General features: G+C 39.0%; 1 protein-coding gene across 2 annotated transcripts in view; it reads right to left on the minus strand.

The window, feature by feature from the left end:
* Positions 1 to 635: 635 nt before the first annotated feature.
* LOC103723802 (protein ACTIVITY OF BC1 COMPLEX KINASE 7, chloroplastic-like) overlaps positions 636 to 15,263 on the minus strand; it is a 40,617-nt gene continuing 25,989 nt past the window's right edge. For both annotated transcript variants that reach the window (XR_015975605.2, XM_008814840.5), the window contains 3 exons: positions 8,610 to 8,714; positions 7,751 to 7,892; positions 636 to 910 (listed from right to left, as the gene is read on the minus strand). Coding sequence is in view for 1 of the 2 variants with exons in the window: in XM_008814840.5 (XP_008813062.1) it covers positions 837 to 910; positions 7,751 to 7,892; positions 8,610 to 8,714 (321 nt within the window). In the remaining variant the exon portion in view is untranslated. The remainder of the gene's footprint in view (positions 911 to 7,750; positions 7,893 to 8,609; positions 8,715 to 15,263) is intronic.

Raw genomic sequence — 15,263 nt, forward strand, 5'->3', positions numbered from 1 at the left:
TTTTTGGCTGCATTGAAAGATATTCATTCAACTCCCTTCATAGCCTAACACAACTTTATCTCTTCACATTTCGATTGGGCAAAAAAAGATATTCATTGTAAGTTCCATTTATCATACGTTCGTCTCGGTAATTGGCCTACAGAAATGTATCTCGACAAATAGTGGCATGCATGGCTACGTTTCCTAATACTCAGCATGCCCGGCCATAGCTAGGTTACAATGGTTACTTTTAAATAATTTCATTTTAACTACGATTGGTTTTTATTATTAAACATTTTGTGATTAGCTAAACAAGAAATATTAAAAGAGTGCAGCAATAATATACTCCCCAAGGATCTTCTGGGAACATCGTTCTATTCCTATTTTAACTTCAGCCTTGCAATCAAACACATCTCCAATCTCTTATATGACCTGTTTGCTATTGTAAACGGTAAATTCCTAATCAGTCTGCTTCAAAAGATTCGTGCTTAATTTCAAAGGGCTTAAATAAGTTTCAGGGCAGGGTGGTGCTCTTCGGTCTTCTACGTTTCAAAGCTTTGACGGCCAGTTGCAAGCATTGCACAGAAGGGCGGTTAGCATGATAAACATCTCAAATCTTCCATTGGGTGAGGAATAGGATATATTTGAAGCCCAACTTCACGGGAAAAATCCAGCACATTGCATTAATATATATATATATATATATAACAATAGTCTTACGTTTCTTTCAGACCATATGAATGGACAAATCCTTCCACATCTATACTCATATACAATACTCAGGATGGGATTGGGATGCAGTTTCAGCTAGCAAGAATGGACTCCAAATAGAAATTATACCACATTCAAAATGGTTGTCAAATCATCTTCTCAAGTTTGTCTAGTTGTTTCACTCTTTTCATGGATATGATCGCTAACGTTAAGAAAATACCTGCATGTTAGCAATGGAGTGGTGATTAAGTTACACCTATTGGAATATAAAAAGAAATATTTCTCTAGAGAGGAAAGGATGAAGAGGTGAAATACTTCAAAATTTTTATTCACTTTGGCTCTTACCTCTTACAAAAACCACAAGACTTACATAGAATTTATAGGACTCCTAGGTACACATAAAAAACCCAAATATATGAACCATCTAAATGCACATTGAAAACCCAAATAAATACACATTGAAAGCCCAAATACATGAACCACCTAAATGCACCTTGAAAACCCAAATGAATACATATTGTAAACCCAAATACATTAATAACCTAAATGCACATTGAAAATCCAAATGAATGCACATTGAAATTCCAAATTCATGAACCATTACTCACAAGGTGACCCTTCATATTTTCATAAACCTCCCAAGAGACATTTATTAAGTTTATTTTCTCAACACCCCCCTTTTAACTTAATTCCTCGTAACTCCAAGCATCATCCTCAACTTGCTAAAAGTGTCATACTTGAGAGCCTTCGTAAAAATATCTGCAACTTGATCATGGGTCTTCACATACTTCATTTGCACTTCGTTCTTCACAATGCAATCTCTAAGGAAATGATACCTCGTATCTATATGCTTGCCTCTATCATGAAAAATCGGATTCTTCACCAATGCAATGGCCGACTTATTGTCAACAAAAATCTCCGTAGCCTCCTCTTGTTGCATTTGTAACCCCTTCAACAATCTTCTTAACCATATGGCATGACAAACACAAGATGCAGCGGCAACATATTCAATTTCATATGTAGAAAGTGTCACAATTGGTTGCTTCTTCAAACTCCAAGTAAAAGCCGTATTTTTCAATTAGAAAACAAAGCCGATAGTGCTCTTCCAGTCATCCATATCTTCGGCCCAATCATTATCACTATAGTCCGCAAGCTTAAATTTATTAGAAATAAATAAAGCAAGCCAAAAATAATTGTACCTTTGATATAATGAAGAATTTGTTTTGCTGTTTTGAAATGTGTCATGCTTGGTGACTCCATAAACCGACTAACAAGCCCAACTCCAAAAAGTATGTCCGATCTTGTACAAGTTAGGTATTTCAAACTTCCAACTAGACTCTTGAAGGTTGTAGAGTCTACCTTTTCTCTTTCTTCATGCTTAGACAATTTGACTACGTATTCCACCGGAGTGCTCATGGATTAACATCTTCCATCTTGAACCTCTTAAGGATCTCCTTGGCAAAACCTTCTTGGAAAATAAAAATTCTATCTTCCATTTGTTTGATCTCAATGCCAAGATAATAAGACACGAGACCAATATCCGTCATTTCAAATTCTCTAATCATAGCTTGCTTAAACTCTCCAAACATACTTGTATTATTACCCGTAAAAATCAAATCATCAACATATAAGCAAACAAGCAAAATATCTCCATTTTCATGCACCTTAGCATACAGAGCATACTCATGTGGGCACTTGATAAACCCATTCCCTTAGAAATACTTGTCAATCCGACTATTCCAAGCCCTTGGCACTTGCTTCAAATCATACAAAGCTTTCTTCAATTTCAACAATTTATCTTCATGGCCTTTGATCATATAGCCCAAAGGTTGTTCAACATAAACCTCTTCCTCAAGAATGCAATTCAAGAAAGCCAATTTGACCTCCATTTGATAAATCTTCCACTTCTTTTGAGCCGCAAGTGAGATTATCATTTGGATGGTCTTCAACCATGCAACGGCAGCAAACACTTCATCATAGTCAATTCCCGGACGTTGTCTATATCCCTTGGCTACCAATCTTGCCTTGTATCTCTCCACTTCACCCTTAGCATTCTTTTTTTCTTTGAAAATCCACTTCACACCAATGGGCTTTTGACCTTCTGGCATGATTGCCAACTCTAAAGAGTCATTCTTCTAAATCGACTTGATCTCCTCATCCATGGCAATTCTCTACTTTTATCTTTTACTGCTTCTTCAAAAATTATGGGCTCACAATCAGCAAAGTGACAAAAAAGAGTTAGATCATTTTGATTCTCTGTTACCTCATATATTTCACTTAGTCTTCTCATTTTTTCTGGCCTTGAATTTGGTTCTATTGAGAATGAAGATGAAGATGAAGATGGTGTAATAGGACTTATTGGTGATCTAGGAGGTGTTGTGGGCTCTTAAACTTCACTTCTTTGCTCCTCCTCATCACGGAATGGAAAGAAATCATACCTTCCATATCTTTATTACTCCAATCCTTTGAATCTTCTTCATTGAACTCTACATCTCTACTAATAGTTGCCTTCCCAACACTTGAATTGTAGAGCTTGTAGCCTTTGGAACGTTGATCATATCCAATGAAGATGTGCTTCTTGCTTTTATCATTGAGCTTAGAACTCTCTTGATCGGGTACATAAACATAGCAAATGCTCCCAAAAATTCTTAAATGGGAAACATTTAGCTTTCTTCCACTCTATGCTTCTTGAGGAGTTTTGTCCCATAGGCTTCTTGTTGGACACTAGTTGGATAAGTACACCGCACAATCGACCATTTTTACCCAAAATTCTTTCGACATCTTCTTTGTCCTCAACATGCTTCAAGCCATATTGAGAATGCTCCTATTCTTCCTTTCGACAACACCATTTTGTTGTGGAGATCTTGGAACAGTCAAGAACCGCCAAATGTCATTTGCTTCAAAAAAACTCATTAAACTTGTTAGAAATAAACTCCCCCCCCTTTATCCATTCTCAAAGCTTTAATACAATAGCAACTTTTCTTTTCAACAAGTACTTTAAATTTTTTAAAAGCACCAAATACTTTAGATTTTTCTTTCAAGAAATAAACCCAAGTTTTTCTACTAAAATCATCAATAAAGAGAAGAAAATACCGATTGTTACCAAGCGAAAAAGGCTTGATTGATCTACAAATATCGGCATGAACAAGTTGAAGTGGCTCACTTGCTCTTAAAGTAGTTTTCCTTGGAAAGCTCTTTAGAATTATTTGCCAACAAGACATCCTTTACATAGTTGATCGATTGGTCAATAAACAGCAACCCCTTCAACATCCTTTTTTGAGCCAGCAACTTCAAGCCTCCAAAATTCACATACCCAAGCCTCAAATGCCAAAGCCAAGAAAAATCTTTCACGCAAGTCTTAAGACATTTAGCAACAACAATTTGGATATCAAGCAAAAACATCATATTCTTTATCATAGGCACCTTAGCAATTACATTCTTTCTATCATCTTGAAATAAGAGACTACGATTTTTCATATGAACCTCGTATTTCTTCTCCAAAAGTTATCCCAAACTCAAAATATTACTTTTCATACTCGGAACATAATAAACATTACTCATAAGTTGATGGCTACCATTTTTCATACGAATTAAAATCGTACCTTTGCCTTCAATTAGAACTTTAGAGTTATCTTCAAATGTGACAAACCCAATCATTGATTTGTCAGTCTCTACAAACATATTTTTATCTCCACACATGTGATTGTTTGCGGCATTATCAAGATACCACAAATCTTTCTTGCTTCTTCTTCTTTGTAGGCTAGCAACAAAGTGACCTCTGCTTCTTCATTCTCTACATAATTAGCTTTTTCTTCAACATTGCTAGAAGAACTCCAACACTCCCGAGCATAATGCTCATTCTTTTAGCAATCGTAACACCGAACATTGGACTTATCATTTTGTCTAGAGCAGTTTCCTCTACCACATTCTCTTGAGGAATGCCATCTTTCTTCATTGTTGGAGTTTTGATTGTCTTGTCCACCTCTTCCTCTTCCTCCTCTCCCTCGACCTTGTCCACATCCTCTTCCTCGTTGACTTTTCTCACGCTCCCCTTCCTTCTCCTTCACCGAGAGCTTGGTGGCTAGAACTTGCTTGATTGGCTCCTCCTGCTTGTTGACTCTCTTCATGGGCTTGTAATAAACCCATAAGTTGATCAACCGTCATAGTCTCCAAATCTTTGGACTTCTCGATGGCCACAATGATATAATCGAACTTCGAATGCAACGAGCAAAGAATCTTCTCAATGACCCAAACATCCTCCAATATTTCTCCACACCTGTTCATTTGATTCGCTATGGCCAACACCTTCGGAAAAAAATCGCAATAGACTTAGATTCTTGCATTCGTATACCTTCAAAATTTTCTCGTAATATTTGAAGGTGCACTTTCTTCACTTAATCAACTCCTTGGTAGGAGTTTTGTAAGATCTCCCATGCTTGCTTGGCGGTGGTCACATTAGCCACTCTCGAACATGGCTTCATCCAAACATTGATGGATAAGAGTGAGAGCTTGTTGGTCCTTGTTCCGGATTTTCTGCAGAGCCTCCCTTTGAGCAAGACTCATCGTAGCTTTTTCATGAGGCTCCTTATAGCCTCTATATACGATCTCCCACACATCTTGCGATCCAAGCAAAGCCATCATACGAATGTTCCAATTCTCATAATACCATCTCTAGGATCAAGAAACTGAAGCTCTAATACCAGTTTGTTGGAATATAGAAAGAAATATTTTTCTAGAGAGGAAAGGATGAAGAGGTGAAATACTTCAACATTTTTATTCACTTTGGCTCTTACCTCTTACAAAAACCACAAGACTACTTAAAATTTATAGGTTTCCGAGGTACATATAGAAAACCCAAATGCATGAACCACCTAAATGCACATTGAAAACCCAAATGAATACACATTGAAAATCCAAATACATGAACCACCTAAATGGACATTGAAAACCCAAATGAATACACATTGAAAATCCAAATATATTAATAACCTAAATGCACATTGAAAACCCAAATGAATGCATATTGAAAACCCAAATTCATGAACCACTACTCTCAAGGTGACCCTTGGTATTTTCATAAACTTCCCAACAGACATTTATTAAGTTTATTTTCCCAACAAAACCAACTCACTTTCAGATCAAAATGAACAGAAGAAAATCATCTTGGGTGGCTGTATTTGAATACTACAGCCAAACCTGAGCAAAATATGGAGAATTTATTCTTACAATGTCTGCAACCCCATAAATGTACCTATAGGCTATGGAGCATCAAAGAAGGCACGGATACAAAATGGAAGGGAAGGGGTTACTTGCACGGAAGGGCTCTGAGCCACCATGTATGGCAACCACAACCCCAGGACATTCTGTGGATGGAGAGGCTCTTCTGTGATTCATCAGCTCCATGTATCGCAGTTGTTCCCTGATTCATCCAAGGAATGGTGCGATATAAGGGATGATGGATTACAGAAGCATCCTAACGTATGCCAACCAAAACAGTTGAAGACAGAATCTAGTTGGAAAGCTAGAGTAACTGAAGGGAGCATAGAATTGTATTGGGAAAGCATGGCCTAGAGTGATGTGGGCTTAGGGAAGAGGGAGATCAAGAGTAGCCGAGAGTGATTGGTTGAGCAGGTGCAGAGAAGTTTGTTGGGTGAAAAGGTGGGAGTAGGAACGCAGGAGATGGGGGCGAAGGGGGTTTGGCCAGATCTACATATTTCTAATGATGTAAATGAGTATTTATCCATGCATGATGGATGCAATAATGTCCATGCCTTTATGCATGTTGGTGGAAGACTTCATGATGGAAGCCCATTAAACCACAAGAACACATTCTTAGCGTGCAAAATGGACACATAAAACTTTTTTAATATTGTAAAACATATACCACTTGCGTAAACACAGAAAGATCTGTAATTGTGCATTAAATTTAACAAGTGTCATCTTTAAGTACTGATTGAGAAGAAAATAGGAGAATGTGGTTGATGGTGCATACATACACAGAGAGTGGTTTATTTTGCAAACTAAACCTAGATGGCAATATTGGTAGAGGTGGGAGTGGAGCTAGAGGCACTAAGTAAGAGGGTGAGGACAAGGTGGGATGACAAGCTTGGCCTAGAGTGGGGAAGGTGGAGCTAGCAGAGTGGTCAAGTGGTGAAGTGGGCGGCAGATAAAAATTTGGAGGGGGAGAGTGGGAGTAGATTGTTGTAAAATTATAGATGGAGAGAAGGAAGAACTTATCAGTTGAGGCGTGATTTCACTGTCCTTAAGAATAGATCGCGCCCCTCGGAGAATGGATCTCGGTGTAGCAGGTAATGGCGGCCTATCCTCCAGGATACAACAACTGGATCACTCCAAGCGTACACCCGCAGATGCAGTGATACTATCGAACAGCCCAGAACCGCTCAGGAAGATAGAACAGAGAAGTCCTCTTCGGGAACACAGAAAACAGAAGACTCTCGGGAACGCAGGAAAAACAGAGAGAGAGGAAGATAAGAGTCCCCCCTGCGCGTGATAATCGCAACACGCCCGGTTAAACGTTTCCGGATCGGTTTCGCCAATTTTGGCTTGGACCTCCATTGGGCTCATGCGCGCGTGGGCTACTTTCTTTCTCTGCTTCACCAAGTTAAAAGGTTGAATACTATATAAAGATCTTTTGAGTTTTGTTCCTTTCCAATGTGGGACTAAAGAAAGTACACTAGACAAAAAAACAAAAGACAAAGAAGGGCAGACTCGGAATTTTGAAATATTCCAACATAGATCACAGGAGAGGAGGGCATAGCAGGCAATATGCCCAATATCTATGTTTTTGCAAGTAGTTGTGTTTCTTTATGCAGCCATGCGTTAGGGACAAATAGATGCTGCGTGCATGCATCTTTGTATGTACATGAAAGACTTAAACCTGATCTGAGCTCATTAAACAACAAGAATCCTGTCGGTATAAAATGCATACATTGAACCTAGATAGCCTATAATAAATTGGTATGAACCCAAGAAGAGCTGCATGTTTGCATGGTCTAAAAATGTTTGAGTTTTTCGAGAACAAGATGACTGAGCCACTTACCAGCACCAATAAATGATCCATTTGCAAGAGCTTGATTTCCTTGGCTGCTTAATGTCACCCCAACATCCAAAAAGATTCCGCTCATAGCAGTATACATAGTAGCCATCTGCAGTGTTGAGGCTTTCCTTGCAGCTCTTTCCGACTGGAGAAATGAGTATGTATACTATCAGTGTTCTACTAATAACATGTCATGAAAACATGAAAAAGAAAAAAAAATTATGAAAAGATCAGAGAGACTGAAACTTGAACACAAACATGAGATATACAAATGACAAAATAAATGTAGTTGCTGAGATTTGAGGGGCTTGTTTTCGAAACAAAGATTTAAAGGGCTTCTCTGACAGAAGAGGTATCAAATAACATAGATTTTCTGTCAAGTATAGCAAGAAATAGGCAGTCCAACCTTCTATTGCTGTATCAGGCGGAGACAAAATTGTCTCTGAATCAAAATGTTGTACACAAAAATGATCATACCGATGATTTTCACAATGATACTCAAAATAGGACCTACTTGTTGCCATTAATATTGTCTATTACACACTAACCCCTGTAGAGGATTTAGCTTATATAACATATGAATAGAAGAATTTAACAAATGACACCGAATAGAGTTCACTGCATTTTCTTATTAAAACATAAGGTCTATCCTGCATTACTATCCAATAAGCAAAAGTCCAAACACATTCAAATACATTATAACAAATGTTCCGTGGTCTTTGGAGAACAGCTATTATACTCAGTTCCCTTCAATTTACACTTGCGATTATGGAGCACAATAAAATCCGATATATAATACCAACTGTTTAATAGGAAAATTTTGAAATTTTATGCTTTGAAAATGAATATTCTCTGCTGATACCTCAAGTACTCTGACACGGAGTTTCAAATCCCCTGACTCAAGTTGTTTAACGAACTCTTCTATTCTCTGAACTCTGAATGGCATCGAAATAGTGCAATATCTAGCCTGCAATAAATGAGATGCATCCTCACATCAGAATTGATAGGGAAACTTGTGTTTTTTGTTTCATACAAAACATTTAGTAGCAAATCATAGAGATAGGCAATAAAATGACAATGTCTTGCAAAAATACACATAGATGGCAATCTAGAGGTAGTGATAAGTATTATTTGCGAACTTGCTTGTTCCAAAAAATATTATAAAACATAAAAAATATCGAGAATAAAATGAGATTGACATAAAGAACAACGGGAAATCCAGATACAGTAAGTATATCTTAGATCCTGTGAATTAATATTGCTCTCTAAGCTCTTGAATAAAAAAAGTTCTGAAGCATTTATCTCTCTTGAAAAATATGATGTAACAAAATAAAACAATGATGAAAAGGCAATATAAGGATTAATGGGGGAAAGATTAATTTGTACAATAAAACAAGGTCAGAAATTGCAAATTACATACATCAGGCAATAGCTTTCGAAACTCTTTGCAACTGTTTCTGATGATCCAACTTCTAAATCCCTAGATGCACCCTTCATGTAATTTATAAGTGGATGTTGAGTTGTTTTTTTCCATAAGATTAGAGTGCAACAAATGATAGCATGAATTATTGAAGAGTTACTAGAAAATTCTAAATATGAGTTGAACAAAATAAGCTATATAGAAAACCATGGCAGCAATGGCAAATGAAAATGAGCCTATAGTCAGTTTAAAAGTTATTGACAAGTGCCTAATTTCAGTAGGTTAAATACATGAAAAGGAAGAAAAGCACAAGATTAATACTTTTAGAAATAATATTAGTGGTCAACAAGAATTACTATGGTCAGCAGCTAGGTACCTTAAATTTAGTTATAAGTATCACATGCTTCTTGTTTTTCGGCTGTTCATCACTTAATAATTTGTAAATTTATTAATTGCATTTCTTTACCTAAAACTTGAGCATAGTACATAGGAAATACTGCTATTTATTAACTTGCTATACCATAAATAGGCTCTCAAATAAGTGTGGAAGTGTGTTTTTAGATTTATTATTTTTTCTGATTTTTACTGTTTATTTCTGATATATAACTATTTTTATGAGTTCTATTTATTTTTAGATATTTCTGAAATATCAACCGTCTAGGTGCCTACATAATGCATATGCATCATGCAGTGCCTCGGCCACCCACACCTCACAGTCATTTTTTATTGCTATTGCCTTCAAGATCTTCTTTGCACCACCATTAAAGCAGTAACACCTGATTACAATGAAAGATTTTGATCTTGTTCCTATAAATGTTCGTTGATCAACTTGTAGGATATGTACCAAGTATGATGATAAAATAATATTTTTAACATTTGAAAGCAGCTTTATATGAAGTTTAATCATAGTCACTATCGATATTGGAAAAGCAATCAGATGTTACTTAGGTTGTAGGGGCATCATCTTGCAATATGCATAGCTAAATATTTTGAGAAATATAATAACGATGCCACCACATGGATTTGAACCTTGGACCAAGGGGAGAGAGGCACTAACCACTTGAGCTAACGCTGATTGGTCAGTCCATATAGCTGATTGATAAGACGAAATACGTGAAGATCCTATAGTTCATAACACATATGTGGGAAGGGTTATTGATCACACCAACTTACCAGGGAGTCTTAGAGATGAATGGACTCAAATACCTTCACTTTAGCATCGCAATAGGGTGCTACACATTGGTGCTACATTACTATCTGGTCTTGTCCACACTTCAATGATTACATCACTATATTTGTACAACCATAGCACAAATGACAAGACTAAACATTCCCATTAATATCACCCTACATCTAAGTCACTTCACCAATACAGTCAACTTGTAAGTTGGTTTAATTGAAAAATGTAACTCCTAATACTAAAGCATACACATGTGTACTTATATCAAAAATTAAGGTACCGCTATACCAGGCCCTTACTAAGTACATGAAACTTACCAAGGACCAATACAAAACACCCCTCAAGGTGGTTCCAGAGGTGAAGAAATCCTATAACAACTAACTGACCCATCTTGTGACACTCGATTAGGGATCAAAATCTCGTGCCAACGTCGTACTAGTTGGTACATGCTGCACTAGCCATGAACCAATATGATAAGGGTGATACCACTGGTATTGAGCAAACCAGATGCATATCATATTGCACCGCATCATGCATGCCTTGAGATGTGTCAATCTTGTACCCCTAAGTACGCTTCTTTTCTTTCTTAATTTTTCTCTCATTTGTGCCAAGGCACACTAGCCGTATATAAAGGTTCATACTACACTTATCACATTATTAATCATTTTTGCCATGCCTTTTTTTTTTGGTAAACCGGCGTCTCACTTACACATAGATGTGAGCGTGCCATGAGGAATCAAAATACAAAACACGATCAAGGCCCTGTGGGATGGGGCCAGTGCCATCCCATATGAAGGCCCCGGAGTGATGAGCTGTATAGGAGGCGACTCAGTCCGCCACACTGTTCGCCTTCCGAAATATATGTGCGACCCAGAAAGAGTCAAGACTGTCCAGAAGGTGGCAAATATTCCTGACTAGAGGGTGTAGATCTAGCCTGGCATGCCCGCACCTGATCCACTCAATCACTATGGCAGAATCATCCTCCAAGAATATCCGCTAGGCCTCCAAGTGCTCTAGCATTTACGAGACCCTCCCACGCCGCACGCAGCTCTACCACTAAGACGGACTCATCGAAAATGCGACGACCTCCTGCTGCAATCAACCTGACCTCCTAGTCTCGGATCACGAAGCCCACTCCACATCTGTTGTCGCCCTCTGAAATATTGCCATCAAAGAGAAAACCAGGGGGTGGGGGCTCCCAATATATTTGCCATGCCTTTAGTGTGCTCCATAACACTGATATACCCAATATGTTCTACCAATCTCTAACCAAGTCATATTCATTATATAATAGCTCCAAAAGTGCATACGCATGCATGTAGCAGATCAAGTGTAATTTGTGCCATGAGGAACGGAATTCTGTAAATAAAAGCTTTGTATCTTCCCTCTTCCTCTAAACTCTTTGCAAGTATAAGAAATATCCAAGAGTTGCTCCCTAGATGCATCAGCTTAAACGGTGACTAAGAAGGTAATTCTTTGAATTGTCAATTGACCTCCTATGTTTCAAGACAAGCCCCTCTACTGCTTAAAGTTGCTTTTGCCAAGAATTCATCACCAACTTTTAAAAGGTTTCATTATAGATTGACTGAAGATGGTGCAGACACCAGCCCTATATCATCAATCAGACACGGATTCACCACCCAATGACACTTTGGCTGGGTGACAGATTATGAGAGAGAGAGAGTTTTTATGTTTTATTTGTTAGGTACTTTGGTCTTTTCCTATCGAGATATTTTGGTTTGTTTTTTTCTTTTTAGTTTTTCCCTATATAAAGGCTTGTAAGGCTTTGTTAAAGGTGAGGAATGATTATTAGTTTTGAGAGCTTCCTCATATTTTCTTTTGTTGGTGGATTCCGATACCTCGTTGGTGGATTCCGCAAGTTTAGTTACCATTGTTCGGTGGATTCCTAGGGTTTGCATCATCCGGGATGTTCTGCATCAAATTGGTATCAGAGCCGAAGTTCCTACTACTCATCAATTGATCATCCTTCGCCGCTTCGTCAAAGATCCTAGTTTATGGACAGTCCACCCCCACTCCCATTTCCTCACGTGTACTACGCACTTCCTCACTTGCTCTTCGCTCAAGCACTTGCACCACAAATGCCGGATCGTATCGAAATCCGTTGCACATCAAGCACAACAAGTTCCGAACTTGAAGAAGACTTCGACGCCCTCACCAAGCCGCAAGGAGAGATCATTGCCATCGCCGAGCCGCAAGAAGAGATCATCGTCGTCGAACAACAAGAATGACTCGTCGTCACCGCCGAACCACGAAGCGAGATTCAGCAGCCTTCTCTGGTTCCTTCGTTGTCGTCGTCGTGTTGTTCTTGCGTCATCCAATAGATGCTGGCTGCCAAGTCCTTCACCGTATTCATCGTCGCTGTCGCCTTAGTTGACAAAGAAAAAAGGCAAACAGACAGCGTCAAAAAAAAAATGACTAACAGATTGCAGTTTCTTTTCCCTTAATCTGCTTCCCAAATCTCGAAATCCATCGCCATTTCTTTCCTTTTCTTCCCTCCACATGTCCCACCACCCAAGGAAAGTGTAATTATTTTCCTTAACACATTACAGCTCATCTAGAATTGGAATTTGGCTAACAAATTTCAGATTTGGCCTTTCCCCCCAAATATCTTTGAAACTAAATTTGCTCCTCAAATCCAACTATCAATAATCTTCTCCCCAAATCTTGAAATCCATCACCACTTCTTTCCTTTTCTTCCCTCCACATGTTCCACCACCCAAGGAAAGTGTAATTAGTTTCCTTAATAGATTACAACTCATCTAGAATTAGAATTTGGCTAACAAATTTCAGATTTGGCCTTCCTCCCAAATATCTTTGAAACTAAATTTGCTCCTCAATTTCCAATTATCCATAACAAGCCAAACAACCAAAATCCACATAATTTTTGTTACGAGAATTTTTTCCACTCAATTAGCGAATTTTCTTTTTCTTCTCCCACCGCTCCACCTCCGCTGCCGCCACCCACCTCGATGCTGCCACCCACCTCGACGCTGCCACCCACCGTGACGTCGCATCCCATCTACATCGACGCCGCCAACCACCTCGACGCCGCCACCCACCTCGCGCTCTCCAGTGATGCCGCCATCACCTTTTGCTCCGTCTCCGCTACCGCATCTTCTGCAGCCTCAATCGTCATCGTCGCCTCCATCATCTTCCACGATCTCCACCATCGCTACCACAACCGCCGCCGTCCCTGCTCCTATGCCACCATCCGCTGCCTTCGTTGCACCACTTGACCGTGCCCCTACGACGGGCTCTCTAGCGGAATCGTCGGAATGGGTAACTCCTTCCTTTATTAGTGTTTATCCATTTATTTCTAATAGTATCTGTCTTAAGCTTAGTGTGGAATTGCTCATCACATACCCAAGCATTCAACAGGAAAAAGTGCTCATTCCTCGTTGATTGAGTCATTTTTTTAGGATTTGTGGTATCGTCTAAAGGAGTCTGCACTAACCCCCAAAAGATCAAGACGATTGTCGATTGGCCTAAGCCACAAAACATCCATGAGGTCTGCAGTTTTCATAGGCTTGCTACTTTTTCTTGACGTTTTATCCGCGGGTTCAGCACAATTATGTCTCCAATTACTGACTGCCTCAAAAAAGGTGACTTCCAATGGATGCGGTCTGCAACTAGAGTATTTGAAAAAGTCGAGAAGAGGATGATGGAAGCCCCTGTGATGCGCCTTTATGACTTTTCTAAGGCATTCAAGGTGAAATGTGATGCCTCTAGGATTGAAATAGGTGGCGTCCTTAACAGAGAATGCCATCTTGTTGCCTATTTTAGCGAGAAGCTAAATGAAGCCAAACAAAGGTATTCCATGTATGACAAAGAGTTCTATGTGGTTATTCAAGCTTTGCACTATTGGCGTCATTATTTGCTTCCGCATAAATTCGTGCTATACTCCGACCATGAAGCTCTTCGATATCTCAATTCTCAGAGAAAGCTCAATTCCAAGCATGGTCGTTGGATTGAATTCTTACAAAAGTACACTTTTGTTCTCAGGCATAGAGTTGGGATCGAAAACAAAACAGCTGGTGCGCTCAGTTGAGGGTTAATCTTCTCTCCACAGTAAGTATCAAAGTCACTGGATTTAACAGATTGAAGGAAGATTATGCATCCTGCCCTGACTTTGGAGAAGCTTACCTCATTCTGTCAAATGACAAATATCTCTCTTGACAGCCATTACCTCCAAGAAGGGTACTTATTTAAGGCCAACAAACTCTACATACCTCATACATATGTGCGTGACTTTTTAGTATGGAAAATTCATGCTGGTGGCCTTTCTGGTCATTTCGGATAAGATAAAACCATCGATGAGGTCGAGCATCAATTTTATTGGCGGAGCCTTAAACGTGATGTAGCCAAATTAATTAGACAATGTCGAACGTGTCAATTGGCCAAGCATCGCAAGCAAAACACTGGCTTGTACACTCCGTTACCTGTGCCAGCTTGTCCCTGACAAGACGTGAGCATGGATTTTGTATTTGGCTTGCCACGTACCTTCCGCAAGCATGGCTCTATTTTTGTGGTCGGAGACCGTTTTTCCAAAATGGCTCATTTTATTCTTTGCGCTAAAACTTCTGACGCCTCAAACGTTGCCAAGCTATATTTCGATCATGTAGTCAAGGTGTATGGCTTGCCTAAAACTATCATGTTAGATCAGGATGTTCGATTTATGAGTTACTTCTGGAAGACTATATGGCACATGGTGGGCACAAAATTTAAGTTCTCGACAGCTTGCCACCCTCAAACTGATGGTCAAATAGAGGTTGTCAATCGTAGTCTTGGAAATCTTTTACGATGTTTAGTGGGTGACCATAACAGGAACTGGGATTCCAACCTCCCTATAGCTCAGTTTGCATACAACAATTCTATAAATAGGTCTATAGGCATGA

This window comes from Phoenix dactylifera, chromosome 2, assembly GCF_051530095.1.
Source record: "Phoenix dactylifera cultivar Ajwa chromosome 2, Ajwa_hap1_PhDact_Kaust_v1.1, whole genome shotgun sequence".
Classification (NCBI taxonomy): Eukaryota; Viridiplantae; Streptophyta; class Magnoliopsida; order Arecales; family Arecaceae; genus Phoenix; species Phoenix dactylifera.